This window comes from Hylaeus anthracinus, unplaced genomic scaffold, assembly GCF_026225885.1.
Source record: "Hylaeus anthracinus isolate JK02 unplaced genomic scaffold, UHH_iyHylAnth1.0_haploid 11982, whole genome shotgun sequence".
Taxonomy (NCBI): domain Eukaryota; kingdom Metazoa; phylum Arthropoda; class Insecta; order Hymenoptera; family Colletidae; genus Hylaeus; species Hylaeus anthracinus.
The window spans coordinates 9213222-9233257 of NW_026534330.1; the positions used below are offsets into that span (position 1 = coordinate 9213222).

At 37.0% G+C, this 20036-nt stretch overlaps 1 protein-coding gene across 1 annotated transcript; it reads left to right on the forward strand.

Moving 5' to 3' along the window:
- The first annotated feature begins 444 nt into the window (after positions 1-444).
- Positions 445-1992, forward strand: LOC128886303 (cytochrome P450 9e2-like). The gene has a single exon (XM_054141010.1). The coding sequence runs from the start codon at positions 445-447 to the stop codon at positions 1990-1992; it is 1548 nt and encodes a 515-aa protein (XP_053996985.1).
- Positions 1993-20036: the final 18044 nt, after the last annotated feature.

Consider the following 20036-nt stretch of genomic DNA (forward strand, 5'->3'; position numbering starts at 1 on the left):
GCTCTTATTGCATTCCTGCGTGTTCGATTCCTATACAATTTTCGAGATAAATGCACACCTGCCAGATAAAAATCTCAGACAGTTCATACTCCCGAAACAAAGAATTTACAATATTTTACGCCATCTTATCAAAATTAACTCATTATCGATTCGTAATAAAGGTAATCCCCCAATTCAATCCACGATACCGTGAGATGAACATCCTCTGTAAGCTTAGGATGAAAGAAACAATTCACGATCTTTCTCGAAAACGATATATCTATCAAACGACGGATCGTGAAATATTCTTTATCCGAAAATCTCACAACAGTGCCGACTAATCCGTGAAATGGCGTCGCAACATATTACGAATCTCCACCTTTCCTTCTCCCACGCCTTCCCATAGTCTGGTAGATTTGTCGACGTTTATAAGAAGGCTTAATGAAAAACGATCATTTGCGATACATGTTCGATACAATGGAGGCATCGACTTTGTCTGCATTCACGGTGTTAGTGATCACTCTGATTACCATATGCCTGGGGAAGATCGCGTCGATTATATACCGCCAACGCACATATTGGAAGAAATATGGAGTGCCGTACGTGAACGTAACCCCAGTGCTTGGATCCATAGGGAAAGTTCTTCTGCGTCGCGCAGCCTTCCACGACGAGTTGAATTACTATTACAAATCCTACCCGGATGCACGATACGTCTGCATGATGGACTTCGCGACACCAACGGTCTTCATTCGTGACCCCGAATTGATCAAAGAGTTGGCCATAAAGAACTTCGACTTTCTCCCTAACCATCGAAGCTTCATCAACGAAGAAATTGATCCCATATTCGGGAGGAACGTGTTCTCGCTGAAAGGCGATCGCTGGCGAGAAATGAGGAACACTCTGAGTCCGTTCTTCACGTCCAGTAAGATGAGATTCATGTTTGGATTGGTGTCAAAGTGCTCGTACCAGTTCGTAGACTATTTGTACAATCATCCAGAATGTTGTACCAGGGTGGAGGCCAAAGAGACTTTCACGAGGTACGCCACCGACGTGATCGCCACGACAGCGTTCGGCATAAGCGTAAACTCTTTGAAGGATCGCGATAACGAGTTCTACAAGACGGGTGTGGACGCGGCTAACTTCACGGGTGTATTCCGTTTGTTCAAATTTCTGTTGTTCCGTTTGAACGCGCCGTTGATGAGAACGATGGGTTTGACGTTCATGGCGCGTTCGTCGATGGATTGCATGTGGAAGGCTATTACCGAATCGGTGAAGGCGAGGGACGAGCAAGGAGTCGTCAGGCCTGACATGATCCACCTTCTGATGCAGGCTAGAGACAAACAGGACGAGAATAGTCGGATGAAAATCGGCGATATCGTCGCTAATGCGTTCATCTTTTTCCTGGCTGGGTTCGACACGGCGTCCACCTTGATGTGCCACGTAATCTTCGAGCTGGCTCTGAACAGAGAGATTCAGGAAAGGTTGAGAAAGGAGGTGGATCACTATACTTCTGAAGGAAACGGCGAGATTGTGTACGAGGATCTGATGAAAATGGAGTACATGGACATGGTGATGTCGGAGACCCTTAGGAAGTATCCTCCGGTGATGTTCACCGATAGATTGTGCGCGGAGAAGCTCGAGCTGCCCCCAGCTGGGCCTGGCTATAATTGTGCGACTGTGTATCCGGATGAACTTATTTGGATTCCCATTTTGGCCCTGCATCACGATCCCAAGTACTTCCCTAGTCCGGAGAAATTCGATCCTGAACGATTCAGCGAGAAAAATAAGGATAATATCGTTCCTAATACGTATATTCCGTTTGGACTGGGGCCTAGAAAGTGCATCGCCAATCGGTTCGCTTTGATGGAGGCGAAGATTCTGGTGGCGCATATCTTGCAGAAGTTTGTTATAACGAGCAACGAGAAGACGAAACCTCTGGTGTACAAAAACGGAAGTTTTCAATTGGTTCCGAAAGATGGATTTTGGCTCAGTTTCGAAAAGAGGGACTATTAAATCTTTTAAACTAGTCTGAAGCTATTTTAGAGTATTTGACATATACCTTCAAAGGAATGTAAATCATATCAAACGGTTATAACTTGGCAATTGGTAAATTTTTGTAATACGATTTGGTAGAAATGTTTTGAATACTTTAAGTAATAAGAATATTAATACAAGATAAAAAAAAGTACCCGTTTGATCGATTGGTATTACAGGAAGTGAATGGTTAAACCGATACACAGCTGGTCGAGCTGGTGCAAGATCGTAATCTATTGTTTTGTTGTTCGATATATTTTTAATCCCATTTCTGATTTAATCATGCACATCCATCTTCTCGAATTGTTTTGACCGATCGTGAGTCAACGGAGAAACTATGTTGTTAGATAAAGATTGTACGGAGTGTGACTCATATTTATATTGCTTTTAACAACAGTCGACAGTGATTCATGGTTGAAACGATAACGAAGATTTTTCAAACTTCACCTTCGTTTAAAAATTAATTATTTTATTACTTTTCGTACGGTCTCTTTCAAGATTAATTTCTACATTTCAGATTAATAGCTTGATCTCAAATTGTCAAGAATACATAATTCGTTTCCGTTAACGTTCAACTATGTAGTTGTTTGCAAGATGTCATTTTCTTAATTTTTCTCTTTACGTTTTTGCCAATCTGAGCAGATAACTACATCAAAATATTATATAACTCTAATTATGATACATGTTAATCAAAACGACCACATTTCTATTTATAACCCTCCTTGTTTCAAGTAAAGATAATTAATCGCATTTACACTTAATAACTAAGACGAAGTACTGTATTATTTCTGACTGAATAATTTAATATAATGATGTATATTATAATGAAATATATGTTCAACCTGTGCTCCTTAGAGTGGATAACAAGGAAGAATGGTTTGTTGGGAATAGTACCATAAATTGATTAACAAAAATTCGCCATTTTATATACAGAATATGTCTTTTTACTTATTTCAAATCGTTAGTATCTGTGAGTAGCAGAACCTGGCTAATTTAAAATCGTAAATTACTACAACGACGTTTATGCGTTTTCGACATGAATGCGTTACGGTCTATAAATGTTTATTATTTCAACCGTATCTGTCATGGAGCGCCCATAAAGTTCGCTACATATACTTTGCTACGTTGCGGCTCCGCTGATTTTATAATGTCTTCTTCTTCAACTTCAACTGAATATTTTGTTGCAATGAATGCACAGTCCCCTGCATCGCGATTTTATTGCTTTCTTGGAATAGAACATCCACTCGATTTAGCAAAAATAATCAAATGTAAAGAGAATATAAAAGGCTTTTTTCAATTGTAATCCCAAGTAAGTAAAAAATCCTTTGTTTCGATTTTGTTTGTAGAGAAACCATTTTTTAAAGGAATAACATTATGAGAAGAACTATACTTTTATCTTAATGTTTTGCACTTGATAAATATATATGTAATTAAACCTATTTATGTTGCCCCCTGTAATTGTTTACAGATAAAAGCTACATATTCTCAAGCATTGTTTGCAGGAATTCATTTTTCAAATGTATTCATTTTTCATGCCTCTGTAATTATAGACAGTTCATATGTTGTAGTACGTGTCTAATAAATTAATTTTACGTATAACTTGTAATTATGTAAAATAAATTATGTAGAATTATACTTTGTACAATTTATGCAACTCTTGTTATTTATTTTAATCAAATCAGAACTTGACATGACTTATACTGTTCTATATTTATTAGATAACAGTTTAATCATTTTATTGTTCCGCTTTTGTTATATGTATGTAGCTTATCGTAAATCGCACATTTCCATTTTTGTCCTTACTTTTCACTTAATCATTTATAATCACTTGCAAAAATTAAAACTCTCATTCTGTCTAGAACAATTGGGTCAAGTGTAACTATAACAGTAAATAAAAGATCTTGAATCACTGTGGTACTAACCTCAAGTATATGTGTTGTGACGTTTCCTAAACGATTTAATTTTTAATATATATGCAAAGTTATGACATGCCATATTACGACTATATAAATAAATCCTCCACCAATTTATAATCAATTTCTCCGCGAAAATCTTCGTAGCAGGGTTGAAATCTTGTACCTCGGTGCATTTTAGAACAATGCTACACGACGTCGCCTGTTTATCGGGACTAACGAAGGCAAACACTAATAAGCAGAAATCTTGGTAACAACTCGCTCCTTGTATAATTAGATTCCCTCGAAACTTTAATATAACGAGAAAACTCGGGAATAAGTAGGTCGTTCGTTTAATATAGACCGCGACATATTTGTTTATTAATGATAAGAATGTAACAGGAATATTACAGAAGATTACATCCAAAATTGTTGGCGACGTTGAAACATGTTATTAGACAAAGTTTAAGGATTGTAGGTACCACATTTTGTTAAATTATTAATTAATTACATATTTCATATTTTCGAATTATAGGAGCAAAATAGTTTTCATGAGTTAATATAAGGGTAATAATAATAATAAATTACATATTTCTTGTTGTATTCTTATATATTTATATACTCATATAATGAATATATTATACATTATTTTATACTCACATAGAATGAATACATTATATATTATGTACTATCAATTACCTTTCTAATTTCAAGACCAAAAAGCCCTCGTTAATTAACTCCGCAACTAAACTCTCCAGAAAAACAATTGTCACATAACAAACACACGTTTGAATTCGAATTTGAAACCTTTTTACCGTCCATTTCACTTCGCTCATTTACGATTCACGCATGACGTACCATGACATTCGAGAAACTAATTAATCAGTATCTATCATCGTCCCAGTCATCATCCATAGATTTAGTCGTCTAAACAGCTATATATTCCAATTACTAATGAGTGATTTCCGATGCCGGTTGGATTGATGGTCTCTCCCCTCCTCTCTCTCCCCTCCCCTCCCCCCCTCCGCCCGCCCGTGTTTATGTCCGATCCCACCACTAACTCCTCCCGGCCCGAGTGGATTTTTATTAATTACTTTATTGTTCCCGTATCGATCAATTATGGTATGTAGGTACACAACCAATTGTTTTGCGGGTGATTGGTTGTTATGTGCGGTAGCGCGAAATCCAATAGTCGTTGTTTTTGGTGTCTCGAGGCTGATGGATGGCGGATATCGACTGCATCGCTGCAGGGGGCTGGGTGGCTTTCTCATTTCACAAGCCGAGAGGGACTTCCGCCGCAACCCAACTCCCAGGGGGAGACACTGGGAATTTGCTTTAGCCGCGGCATCAAATGTCGCCGAATTTTCTGTTGGTGTAACCAATTTTGGTCTATCCAGTGTGTCTCGGGCGTTTTTCCGTGAAAAACCTTTTCTCTACCATCTCTTTCTCTCTCAGCCAGTGGGCGTTCATTGGAAAAATATAACGCGCTGGAGAAGCGCTACACATTCCAATATAAAGCGTCGGATAACTGAAATTGAAATTTCTCCAGCTTTTAGAGGTACATTTGAAAACGAAGCGCTGTTGGCTCGAAACGTACGCCAGGGAAAAATGCTACCCTCGGAGGATACGCCCGTACAAAAGAATAACCTTAAAATTGTGAAACTGAGGTAACATCGCAGCGGGTTCGTATTCCCGATTTAGATTTGTTCATCGTTTTTAGCGGCAAACTCGTATCGGTTTCATAAGAAAGGGAGTTGTATTTTGCGTATTTTGCGTTCATATCGAATTTAGGAAGACTGTTTACTGTAAACTCTTGTAATTACGGACCTAAAACTGTATGAATCCATAGTTTTTAATGAATTTCTGTGATGTAATGTATCTTATCAGTTCAAAGATAAATGTTTTCATTTCAATGTTTCCAATGCACCGGTTGGGAAACCCCATTTTCTTGTCATTTTTCCAACAAAATGTGCTTCGTCTCAACGTTTACCACAGAAGCTTCGATAAAATTCGAGAAATTCTCGTGTAATCGACCAGGAAAATTAACTTTCGCTCTGTTCAGACGTTTAATTAATAAAGTTACATTAAATAAAGCGTTTACTTTGAGGCAACACATACTATTTCATTTTATTTAAATTTCATTGTCATGGGATTTCAATTAACCCTTTGACTGCGGGACGATTTTTGTTGGAAATTCTAAGGGGCGTGTCACTCGGACAGGGGTGCGATCGTAATTTAACCGACCAGCTCAATCGGTGAAATTTTTATATTTGTTAAAACAAGACGAAACTTTCAAAACAAAAATAATAACATAAAAGATTATAGAAAAAGTGTTCAACACACTTTCCAACCTAGAAAACACATAAGAAATCGAGAATTTTCTTCCATAGAAATAGTAATTCGCCGAAAATCCTTCACCCCATTCATAGTAAACACAATTTTTCAGTAAGTAATGAACCTCCACACGCCCGCTGCGTATCGAAGAACGCAAGCCCCGCCGTGTCCCCGTGGAAAAAGCAAAAACAGGAAACCGAGAGGGGCAGGAATGAAAAAGAGAAAAATCAGTTCCAGCCACGGGCGTGCCGGAGCAGATTTTCCTACGGAGAAACGATCCGTCGTTGTCCAATTTGCTGTACGAAGCCAATAGCCGTCGTCGTGTACGACGCACCGAAAAAAAAGGGACGTCCTGTACGACAGAGCCGCGCCGTTATCCGATATTTGTGACCGAAAATGGAAGCAGGTATCGTATAAAATGACAATAAGGGCGTGCCATCCCGTAGTATCGTGCTGGACATCAATAACATTCGTTACCGGCGTTACACCCTGTATATACGAACGTACGAATACACACGGATTACGGCTGCTCCTACGCAGCTGTATTGTCAGTGTGCTTCACCTGACGTACACCTGTGTGGGTGAGAACTACGCGTTTCCGTGTGAGACGGTTGTGTGCGCTTGATTCGTCTGTTACGCGGCCGTGTACCAGTGTGTATGGTAGTCAGTAAAGAATAGCCAGTCGTGCGGGGGCGTATAAGACCACTTTACGTAACTTATGTCTCCTTTGTTAGCATCGCTATACCTCGACCCCGTTGTTGTTCGCCGAGGAAACGGTCGGCCTTGTCGTTGATGCCCTTGCCATTGACGTTCTTCTGTTTGCCGTCATAGTCGTCATCCGTTTTCTCGCGCGGTTTTGTCTTTTGCTCTCCGCAGGATGGATGAGAAGACAGAGAATTAACACACCTTAATGATCACGCTCCCGTAGATTTCTAGTGGAAGAAGCGCTGATCCGCATGGGTGGACGGTGGATGGAATCGTTTACAGGCTTGGCGACGTGTAAGAAGATCCGATGCTGTCTCGTGACCTTGCGTAGGAGAGTATGGGAGTATTGGACATCTATTATGCGGGGTTGACTTCATTTTGCGTGAGCAACCAAGGAGGAATATTAGAGTGGTATTCAGAAAATTCAGGGCGACTGTTGGAGTGAATGAAAAGCGTTTGGGACTAAGAGTTGAAGAATAATTATTCTTGTATTGTTCAAGATTAGAGTTGAAAGGAGGCTTTAAGTATACGACCTCGATGAATTGGGACATGAAGAGGGGGGTAGTTTCTCCAAATACGCTTTGGCTTTCAGAAATTAGCTTTGAGATACTGTCCTCAGGCTTTAGGATGTACAGTGTACAGCCATTCCTCGGTTGATTTTATGAGTCAAACTGTTTCATCGGAAAAAGACGACGCAGCGATTATATTAAATTTACATATTATTTTGCAAGTGAAATTTACTGCGTGTTTCTTTGCTTTCGAATTTTATCCAAATCGCGCTCAACTGCACGAAGGTAAGCAAAATGGGACGTGTGTTATTTCAAGGAAAAAGAAAGTAATACGGTAGAAATATAACATGAATTTTTCGCTTTTAGTTAAAACTGTTTAATATTAAAAAATAGTCCTTTACTATCGAAAATGATCAGGGAATGCTAGGGTTGAAACGTTCGATGCAATACGAACAACATATTTAGACCGATATTCGTGTTTATTACTTTTGTATCGAGCAATAATTTTAATTATTACAATGTTAATTCATAGAAGAATTGTTGGGTCTGACTTGATAACTTAATTAATAACAAGTTCCAATTAAGATCTTAGATTATTTATCATTATTATTGTAATACTTATTTTTGTGACATAATTGCAAGACTTGTTTTCATTTTCAACGTGCAGTATTCGTTCTAAAACATCCACATGTATGTGTTTATATATGTACATATGAAATACATATAAATTCCAAGTAAAAAGACGAGTTGCTGTTACTTCTTTGGAATGAAATCTCCAATGAAAACTTTAGTTTGGAGCAATTTAATTGTGAAATCCCTTAAGAGGCTAAAATAATGCACATCTTGATGTGCCTTGGTTAAGCATGTTATCGTCTCCTCTTTCGATTTTAATTTCCATGTTCTAACGTTGTTTTGGAAGACGGTGCCAGTGTCGAACGGTGACCACAATGTCGTTAGAAAATGTCTTCGGGGTCTGTCTCAGTTATGCTGGGCTTTCTCAGGAGGCAGCTTAAAAGGCGGGTAAATAATCCATTTTCGCAGTCTAACGCGTTTACTCGATCCGTGGTTATGTTCACTCTTGTTCACCGCCTTCCTTCCGAGATTACTTGTCGCGAAGATGTGACGTAAACCAGAGATCCTTAGTTGTAATTATCTGGATAACGTTGTGTAGATCATTTTTTAATAGCGAGAACGAAACGTTATATAAAGAAATCGTCGAGTCGTGAAGCCTACATAATCTTGCCAAGAAGAATTTGAATTACAATTAAAATTTTAATCACGTTTCTATTTTATATCTCTATGTATCTCTGGAAAAGATATTCTTTTAAATTGCATTTCGATGTTTCGGATTGTTATTTTTATTATAAAAGGCTACCTTTATTCTTGATATATATTTTTCTAATACCTGGGATGAATTAATAAATAGTACAAAAGTAAAAGATTATAATAGAATATTATATAATAGAATATTATATAATATAGAATAATCATATAGACTACAAAATAGTATAACATATTATGTAACACAGAAGAATTATATTATATAGGAGTAAAATAGAAAAATAAAATAACATCATATAATACAAAACAATTTCTTTGTAATAAATATATGCGTGTGTAAAAGCAGAAATATAACAGAAGAACACTGTACCAAAGAAAACATGCAATTTTCAGATCATAAAATAAACACAAATTATGTACTTATCGAAATAAAAAATCGTCTACCTCACAACGCAAACGACGAATCATGTGAACGACTCGTCTTCGCGTAGCAAACGCCACGAAGAATACCATTTTACTCGAACGACGATCAAAATCAAGATTCATATTCTGATGACACCCCACGCGAAGACTGGCGGAAATTTTAACGCGGAATCTCACGGCACGAAACAGTCGTCTCGAGAATCACCGAGGATAACGTGCCCCGAAAGAGCACCCCTCGGCCAGAGTAATGCTCGCCAATTATCATCTAGGATATACACCTCGCCATAAATGGCGGCAGTAGCACGGTTTTTTCCGCGTCGCTCGTAAAGACACGGCCCTTTCCTTTTCGTCATAGTCGGCCACCCTTATTCCCGGTTTAAGAATTAAATTAGCCGATACGAAGGATGGTTTCACGGTGTTGGATCGTGGGAAGAGGAAAAAAAGTGATCCCCCAATGTCTACTGGAGTCACGAACGAAGAAGAACCTCTCGAGAGTGCCGTGAGGGCCACGATTCCCTCCTTCCCTGTTGCTCGTTCTATACACATCTCGCGGCCTCCTTCTCCCTCGTGGATCTTAGAGGTGGTAGGCCAGGCGAAGCTGAAACCAGGATATTGAAATTTCCCGCGGAAGAAGTGTATTTCTTGCTCGCTTGCTCCCGCGACCGTGCACCTCTTCTGGCCTACTTTCAAACACTCGATTCCCAGTCGTCCACCGTGGCTGTTCTTTCCGGTTAAAAGTCGTTAAGGAATTGTCGCTTTAATGGGGGGAGGGCGAGGGGTCGTTGATAATAATACCCGAGAACGGTTTCGTTTCGCACGCTTTTCAGTCACGATTTCTGGCCACTTCTAATTTTCATCGATACTCCCCTCTGAAACTGGACACACTTTTTCGGGACGATTGAATGGGATTTGGACTAGCTCTATTTGTTTATCTCTCTTTGGTTTCTCTTTTGAAACATTTGGGGGGAGCATTCGTGAAGTCAGACCTCTACGAAAATTGGACAATTAAATTTTTTTAAATAATTACGATTCTCCCAATGACGAAAATGGTTTCGTACAATTTGAGAATACTTTGTGATTAGTTTTGTTCTTGATTGTTTACTATTTTGATATTCTTTGAGTCTGGTAGGATAATAGTATTCTACAATGGATTATAATACCAGCTAATATAATTTTAATTTAGAAATTTCCTTCGCGAATCTTTCTTTGTCGTTTGTAAATATACAAAGGATTATGAAAATGGGGAGGAAAGAACAATAGACTCTTTAACAACAAAGCCTGATTCAACGTATAATTAAACATTTCAGCGTGACGAGAATTTTTGAAAATACTATTTCATTGTGCGCCACTTATTACAGTACGAACGATACGCGACGACAATGTAGGGCATCGAGAAATCGCAACCTAAACGTTTCTTTTATACGGGGGTGAAAGTTGTCGAACAAAATGCTTCACGCACGTATAGACTAACGTTGTTAGTCTAGTAACACGCGAAAGGGTAAGTTCCTCGTTATTAGCTGAACCTTCGTTGCAGGGATAATGTGGGGTATAATCTAGAGCAAATCGGTTCTTATTACGGTGGGGAGCAACGCAGGCGGCGCATATTTTTATTTTTACAGGAAATAGGCGCGCTTTTCATTTTAATCGTTCAAGCTCCCGTTGCACGTAAAATTAAATCGCAATTTACCGGAGGAGAATCAAATTAAAGTATACGCGGAACCGTACTTTCGAGTTACTTTTTCATCGTGTTCGATTGAATTCAACTGTATGCAAACGGAAAAAATTTGATTCCAATGGAGAACAGATGTACATGACGCGAATCTGCCAATATTTTTATTATCTTAATTATTGTACTATGATGGGGGGGGGGGGTACTATTTACAAATTGTTGCAAAACGGATTTTTAAAATGTTATTTTATATCTGAAACATTGCAAACAGTACCAATTTTTTTAACGCATGTAGTAATTATTATAATCTACAAAAATAATAATTAATATTACGTATATGTGTATTAATATATATTTAATGTTTTTAATTGAAATAAAATTTAAATTGCAGCATTATTCTTACCGTACAGGCGCAACCAATAATTCAATTAAAACTAATGAGACACAAACTGTCTATTACATAATTTGGATTTTAAATTTAAGTAAACATGCAAACATAATACCACACATAAGAAGACCCTATGGAATGAAAATTGTCATAAAGAAACGTTGCTTAATAACTCTTACAAAAATATACACGGTGTCCGAGAAAAGAAATATTAGTTTAATCGACGGACCACTTAAAACCAGCTCTGTTCAGCATCGACTTCGACATTTAACTTTATTTAACAAACATTTACGTCGATCATGGATGGTATAAGGCGGGACAGCAACGAGAACGGTGCGTTTCCAGAGGAAACGGCCATCTCTCGAAGACGATTACTTAAAGAAAGCGAATGCTTTTATTGGCTCGTTTCGCGAGCATTTCCCTCGGTCCTGGCGTCTCCATCACAAATGGTTTCGACTAAAGTACCATTAAGCGAGAGTTTCGTTGCACTCGGTACCCCGCACGATCTCGAAAACACAGAGGACGCGGGCGTAGCCGGACGAGAAAGAGGAAATTCGTAGCGCCCTCCCCGCTAGGACAAACACGAGCGAAACGAGAGGACCAAACGTAAGCGAACTATGCGGATCGAAGGCTGCCGATGAGACGGCATGTTGTTTCTGGTCCAGTAATAAGAGAACTCCCCTACCCCCTGGCCGCAAATAGACTAGAAAACTCTAATGAAGACGTGCCAAGAGTTTATCTTGGAGGCTGGTGTAGCGACGATTGGTCTGGGTTAGGTCCCTCAGGGACGATGATTTCACGGGCTTCGGTTATCCCTCTCTCTTGGTAAAGGATTCGGGATCATCTTTGTCTGGTCGTCTTGGATTTCTTCCTCATTTCTTAAGGGATTATATATTTTCTCTAGCCTCATAAAATCGGTTTTCAACATTCGTAATTACTTTTTATACATAGTTGGAAGGGAGGAAGGAAGAAAGGTAGTACGTAACACTGATAATTTCAAACAATTTCAGATTTACTATTATATTTAGGTTTACAGTTGCTTCGATTTCTTGGTCATTACCCACTATGTGTTTTATTGATTATCTAGGTAAGGTAATTATATATCGTCATTAAATAGGTGAACACATCGTTTGCCTAACTGCGTCGTCGTATATATATAGTACTTGTCTAGTATCAAGATATTATACATACAGTTAATTCCATATGTACACTCTGTATTTACTGAAAAAAACTTGTTTACATTAAACGATACGTTTGATGTTTTCAAATAAATGCTTCACCTTAAATATATACATGAATGAGCACATGGAAATAAATTTACACATAAAGGAATTAATGAAATGTATAGGGTCTCTATTACATAATTTGAATTTGTAATATACATGTATATTACATATGTATACAATACATTCATAAATAATATTTGACAGAAATTGTATTCTTACGTTATCAAAGAATATAATTTATTACATTTGATCTTGATTTAGTGCACTATATATTTTAATTCGAAATTTAATCAGATAAATATTTAATTTGGAGAACAAATACTATAAATTTAAATTGTATTTAAACATACATTAATTACATATATTACATAAATTAAATTATAACAGTAAACTATGTACATATATTTCACTTGAGTCACTTAACTAATAATTTGCATCCATCATTTCTTGCCTCTGAGGTACATACAGATTCGGAAGTGAAATTAGCGTACGTAAACGAATTTTAATAACGGATGAATCGCAGATTGGAATTCATAAATCATTAGCAGTTATTTAATCGAGTTTTCCCTTTGGCAGCTGATCATTTTTGATGAGCCACGAAGCGGCTGCAAATCATATGGCGCGTTGAAAGATACTAGAAGACCGATATTTCTCATGAAATTTCGTCCTCTTGTTTCCGCATACGGATCGAATGCGGAATTAGTGTCCACAATTACTGTTCGAAATGTCATGCAATTTATGACGGGCATGAATCGAATCGCTCGCATTTATAACATATGGAAATCAACGAGCCTTCAGAGCAGCACGGATCTGCGAAATACAATCGCATATCAATGTACGTTTATCGTGAAAACAGTAGCTTAAACGGAGCCAGGAGGCTGACATATTCCTGACAAATTATCGTCTGATTTTGACTACTGAATGATCGCAAAAATGTCCGTTCTCCGTGAACGAGAGGTCCAGATAAATTACCAGTCGTTGAGACGATGGAAACGTAACTTGAATAGAAGGGAGTCGTTTCATTTGACGAATTAAGTAGAATTACGTTTTTTTAAATAGAAAACAGCATGATATACATGTCACCGTTCATTGTTTCCTTTCCGTCCTTCAATATATATCATTTGAAAATTGTTTGCTACTTGTATAGTCCTTACTTTTTTTTATATATTATGACATCTTGACTGTGTCTCAATACATTTAGTTTATAGATAGTCTGCACTAACAATTTAATATTATTTTTATCAATTTAATTCCATTTCTTTATACCAGTTTTAAATAGATTTATATTTCACAAGGAAAGTTTAGTTCTTTTACTCATTAATGAATTATTTTCCAAACAGAATCAAAACATATGTAAACAGATGCATAAACATATAAATGAATAAAATTAAACGAGTTATTTGCATTTCTGATTCAATGAAATTCAACTATTTAATTCATTTTAAATGAAGAGTATTATCGTGTATTAGTATGTTCAAAATATATATAGAAAAATTGAAGACCAATACTGCTGTGGGTAATTCAATAAATTAAAAAATAAATTTCTTTCAAAATATAATTTTCTTATTTTATTTTTCATGTAACATGTACTTATTTTATATCTGCTCCCCACACATAAGTTATTTATTGTGACATTCTCTCATATCTAATTACATTTCACATTCTTCGCAATTTTCCTGTATAATTTCTAGAAAATTACTCTTTATCGTCGAGGAGTATGGAATTGGAACGTTTCAACAAATCTCCCAGTAACAGTTTGTCCATATTTCTGAAACGTATCTTTTTTCTCAGGGGTGGCTTTGCGTTGGTCGCAGACACGGCGAATAAAGTAATCCGCCGTCAATTCAAATTTCCCCTTAATCGAATTCTCGATAATTCCAATTTCATTCAATTTCAGTTACACCGAGAGTTTCGTTTAATTCGAGGCCTCGTTCTCATTAGAGTTTCGTCAGCGTTTACATCCCACGGACACCCGCACCGATAAATTCGCTGAATTCGACGTGTTTGAATCTACTTACGATCCACTGTTTCGCTCGCATCGCTCGAATATGAAGCTTGGGGAAGAGGAATGATTTTTCGCGCGTCGGGTAACGTAGTTTTGCGAGTCACAAACGCGAGAAGCGATCGTGCGGAAATTAAATGTGACAACCATGGAAATTCACGATGAATGAATAATTCGTTCAAAATTCAATACGAGTGTGGAAATTTTGTTACACTCTGAAAAATTCCACGAAGCTTTGCTTCCTTCCCCGAAACGATTGGTTGAACAACAATGAGCTGCTAGTGGCTTATTTTTGTTAAATACTATATATTGAATATTAACGAGAAAATTAAGGATAATATTCCAATGGAAACAGTATTAATTTTAAAGACGTTTCACTACTTTTGAACTCGATGTCTTCATTATTTCCTACTAAATAATAATAAATCAATTAGTCAAGAAGAAAATTTGAAAAAGAATAATCTAGTTCTCTACAATGAGAATGGTGAGAAACGAATCATAATTTTATCAAAATATATGTTTTTAAATATTAAAAAACGACATTGACATTTTTTCAAATTTCGAATATATAATAGAAAAAGCAAAAAAAAGAAAAATACAAGTCGTAGGTATCATTAGTTATATAGAATTCAAATACTAAATTTCTTTGGAATACGTTTAGCTGTTTAGGGTCAAAATTGTATCAACAAACGTGTATTTATTAAATATTAAATTCAAATTATGTAAAATAAGCCAATAAAGAGATCCCTTTATAGATTGAAATATGTAGAAATACCGAATTTTTATCGTTTACCATTCACAAATGACAGTTTACTTTGAATTATGACGTAAATAGAGAAATTGATACCATTACCAGAAAGTTATGTAGGTCATAAGGTCATACTTTCATTCATATTAATCCATCAATTAGGAAACTTTAAACTGTCGTAGCTCGGCGTGGAATTGTCGGATTCGAGACGGACAAACTTCAAATTAAAGAGCAGAACTTTTCTTATATAAGCAGTATTTATTATCAATGTTAAATATTCTTAAACACCTATTTTATTTATTGCTGCACTGAACGCAAAATTATGATTATTGTGAGTTAAAGCAAGTAAATGATTAAAGTAAGTTTCCTTGTATCTTATGAATACTACGTACAAGTGTAAGAAATAAAGTGCTGAATGTGTCGTTGTTAATATTTATCTAAGTATATAAATCAAACGTTTAATTAATGTTCCCTCTTGTGTTCCTGACTGGATTGTTTAAGTTTGTGAAGAATCCTACTAAATAACTTACGAAGGAAGATATTAACAATAAGTTTACTGTACGGTATATACTTACACATATGAAAAATAATTTAAATAAGACAGACAATCATTCCACATAACTCTCAACAAGTTAAAAATTGTCTATATGTTGACAAATCATAGTACCGTTAAAAATAATTTTCATTCGTTCGTTATGGCTTCGAAGTAAAAATCGTTCCGTCGATGGAAAATTCGCTGCAAAATGGAAATTAGGTGAAATCGTTTCGACCGAGAACCGGTCGCACGTAGCATTTCGTCGGAGTGGACGGCTCGAAAATTGTAGGCGTCATTATCTATTCAGGCGCATCAGGTTGGCTTGAGATATTGAACTGCACTATCCTATTTAAATATTCATGAACATCTTCGTAATCGACGTAATACGAGTCTAGCGTAATCTCATGCACCGTAAAGTAAATAGGCGTGCATTTTCAACTGGCGATTCGTCGATTAAATTACAGCATATTAATATCGCTCACCATCTAATGTTAAATCTGAGATGTTAGTAACTTTCAACATGGATTAATTATTCCCTGACCGCGGATGCTTACGCAAATTCATGTTTCTACAGGTAGAGATAAAGCATCTCTTAGTTTCTGAACGGTGCAATGTGTGCTTCATTATCGATCATTTATAAAATGACTGTATTATAAATGATATTCTTCTGTGAAATAAAAGAATGTTTACGCAAAGCATTTCTTAGTTCTCAAACAGTGCAAGGTGTGCTTCATTATCGATAATTTATAAAATGACTGTATTATAAAAAATGTTCTGAAATGAACTTACATAAGCGAGAACATGCTTTACTGTTGGGTGTACGAAGTAAGAGTCTTGTAATCATTGAAAGCCGGAAACCGCACTTTCTTAGACTTTTTATTAATTTAATTCGTAGGGAGTTATATAGTGTGCATTGCCAAATTACATGATTCAAATATAAAAGTACATCTTTTCGTTTTAATTTCACGAAATATTCAATCATACGGCCTATCATCTTTTCGGACTAACAATAAGATCAGGTAACGTTTATATTACTTCTCCAACTTCCATTTTGTATTCCAAACAAAACGAAAATTTGTTACGCTTACTTCAGAGCACGTACTCGTAATGCATAGAACGTGTACATACACTCCTATTTTAATTACTCGAAATATCCGTACATACGATACGTCCCACCATTTCGTTCCGTCACTGTCGTTTGATTATCCAGCCATCTTGCGCCCAAACTGCTTCGGATAACCACGGTATCGGATCTGGGTCCCTGCACTACTTAATCGGTCGCGAAATCGTCGACACTGGAATTTCCCGGAGGGACCCGGGCTTGGCTCGTTAATTCAACCGGCTCGATTAATTAGATTAATGAAAATTTCCCGCAGCAAGGAGCGTCGGCGCAACGCGAATCACGGTCCGCTGGTCTTTATTTTCTTTTTCGACGAAGGGAAATGAAATTCACTTGCTATATTCCGTGTGCCTGTCCGTGGCTGTTGTTCCGCCGCGGGCTGTTTAGCGGATCGCGTTGAAATAATTCCCCGTGGAAATTTGATTTGCTAATTTGACATCGGTTTTCGTAGTTCGCCGCCATCGACGTCGGCTGGTTACCATCCCCGATCTTCGCGAGGAATCGCGCTCGCGGACTCATCGTCGCTCCTGATCCGCGACTGGTGGAATTCACGAACAATGGCGTTATAATTATAATTGCAGTACAGCGAGCAACGTAAACAGGACGGCTTTGCAGCGACGCGCGTCGACTTCTTGCTGTTATTAAACGAGGCGTCCGCTGCCGAGCTGGCCAACATTATTACGGGACGCAACAATGGCGACCAGCCGGTGGCAAAAGTATCGCAAAGTCGATTTTAGGAGGGGTCGCTGTAAACCATTGTTTTTCAATGATAACGTTCCATCTTAGGCGATCGACACCTTGTAGTGGGCGAATTTTTAACTATTTGCTTTTGGGGACGATGGTCATTTTGCGTAGGCGTATGTTTTCCGATAACCATAGTAAAGATCTAAAAATCAAGATCAAAAGCGTAATTTAATTGAACCGTCTTACAATAGTTCTCACTTTGCGAGTCACTATCTGAGTCCCGCTTAATAAACAATAAAATATCTCGAAAAGGTTTCCAACAATCTCTAACAATTCATTCTCCATTGTGTCGCCCATTACGTTCGATGTTCGACGAGACGTTATTCCTTGGAAAGGTCAACGATAACATGAAAGAAAGAAACCAAGCGAGAGAAACGTCCATCGGAATGGCGTCCTTTATTCTGAAATTTTTTGCACTTCCTTTACCACGCGTTCATCGCGATAATTGTTCGAGAGTTTACTGCGCATACGGTGTGTGTCTTTCGACAATCGATCGTCCTGCTACCGCCAAGGCAAATATAAGGCGTATAAAGGAGCGCCCCGTTTAAACTTGAATGCGTCCCATGGGACGTGTGCCATCGTCGACGGTAATAAATATGTAAAGTACGGTTTACGAAGTGTATGCGGAAACACACGATGTTGGCCCGTATCCGGTAACCGTTCTAGTACTTCGAAAAGTGCATACGAATGATCTTATTGCATAGCCCTCCCCCCAAAATGGATTACCAATGGGGAATGATCGATAGTATCGGTTGAGAAATGCGCGAAAAGTTAAGTCGCCCCTGTTGAAATTTTTAGCAGCACGCGACGAGGGTTGATCGAGCACTGTGTACTCGATTTGGTAAAGTTTCGGATGGACCGACGATGGTGTGTAGCGTGCTACAGTCATCGGTCTTTCTTCTTGTTGTGTATAGTTTGAAAAGTATGTGGCTTAGACTCAACGAGCAGTGGAATATCCAGAAATTTAATAGGAGGAATGCTAATGAAAATTAAAGTTCGCAAAGAGTGGTGCATAACAGCTACGCTTAATTTCTTATTTCTGCCAGTTCTGAGGCAATTTTCCTGATTTTTGTGCAGTTAATAAGTAATTGACATAGGGTTCTGATATTTGGTACGTTTTTTGATACGTGTATGTACAAGATTCTGTAAAATCTTCAATTGTCCTATTCAATCAACTTGTTTACTAGTTACATGCAATTTTCCACGTCACATTCTTTATTTGAAGAAAATAGAGGAAAAGAAAGAAGAAAGTAAATTGTGTTGAAACTCTTTCGAGTACCACTAAGGAATAGTAACGCGACTTTTTTATTTTTAAAAAACTTCAGATTCTTTCAAGCGTACTTATTGTGGCACTGCTCTGGTTAGAAATGTTTCTTTCATTTTACCAATGTTTGCATATAGTAAAGCTCTGTTTAACTTAAATTGCAACAATAATTATTAATCACAGTAACATTCGTGGTCTTAACAGTAAACCTCCACGTATATTCTCTTTTATACTTTGCATGTAGTACTGACACGATTCTGTAAAACGACCATAAATTATATTAGATCTTGTACACGTTAGTCATGTTTGTTCACGACGAATTAATCAAGTTTCGCATGCAAAGCATAAATCAAATGTTCGTGCAGTGCTACACTTAATCATTGCTAATTTAGTCTGGCAATTGTTCGGTTAATTTTCATCAAAGTTACTATTACTAAATGTTAAAAGGAAGTTAGTACATTGAGCAATATTTTGGAAATTCCTAATGTTTCTAAATTCAATTCCTAACAATTGATACAAATCTTTTACTGTAAACATCCTTCTGAAACGTGAACTATTATACATTTAATAAGTATGCATGTCACTACAGGGGGAAGCAATTTTCTAAAATTATAAAGTTTTAGACAATACTAAAACTCGAAAACTACTCTTATTTTGGATCAAGATTTGATTATTAAAATAAAATTACATAATTCAATCGCTTTTCTTTTTTAATGGTTAAAATTGTTTCACTTTGTTAAGTTTCGAAGAAATTCACTCATTGTAGCATTAAAAAATTCAAGATTATATTGTTGGTTTAATATTCTCTAATAATTTTTTATGATACGTATATGAATTAGGAATTTAGAATTTAGAATTTAGAATATAGAATTTAATTAGAGTGAGGTATTTGTAACTTCGTTTATATTATTTCTTCATTTCTGTTGCGAATGTTAACATCACATTATCAGGGTGTTCTATATTATTTGAAATGGTATTCTCGACAGTTTGGATAACGAAGCTTTCAAATTTTACTTGATTAGTTTAGAACTTAGTTGATTCGATATACAGGTATATGTATAGATTAGGGACATTTCTGGGCATATTAGGAAGCAGTACCAAAGGAACTTAAATACATCTTCAGCCGGAGTGTGTTACATAAGCGTGGTACATACGTGCTTATGATTAGAGCTACTTAGCTTTA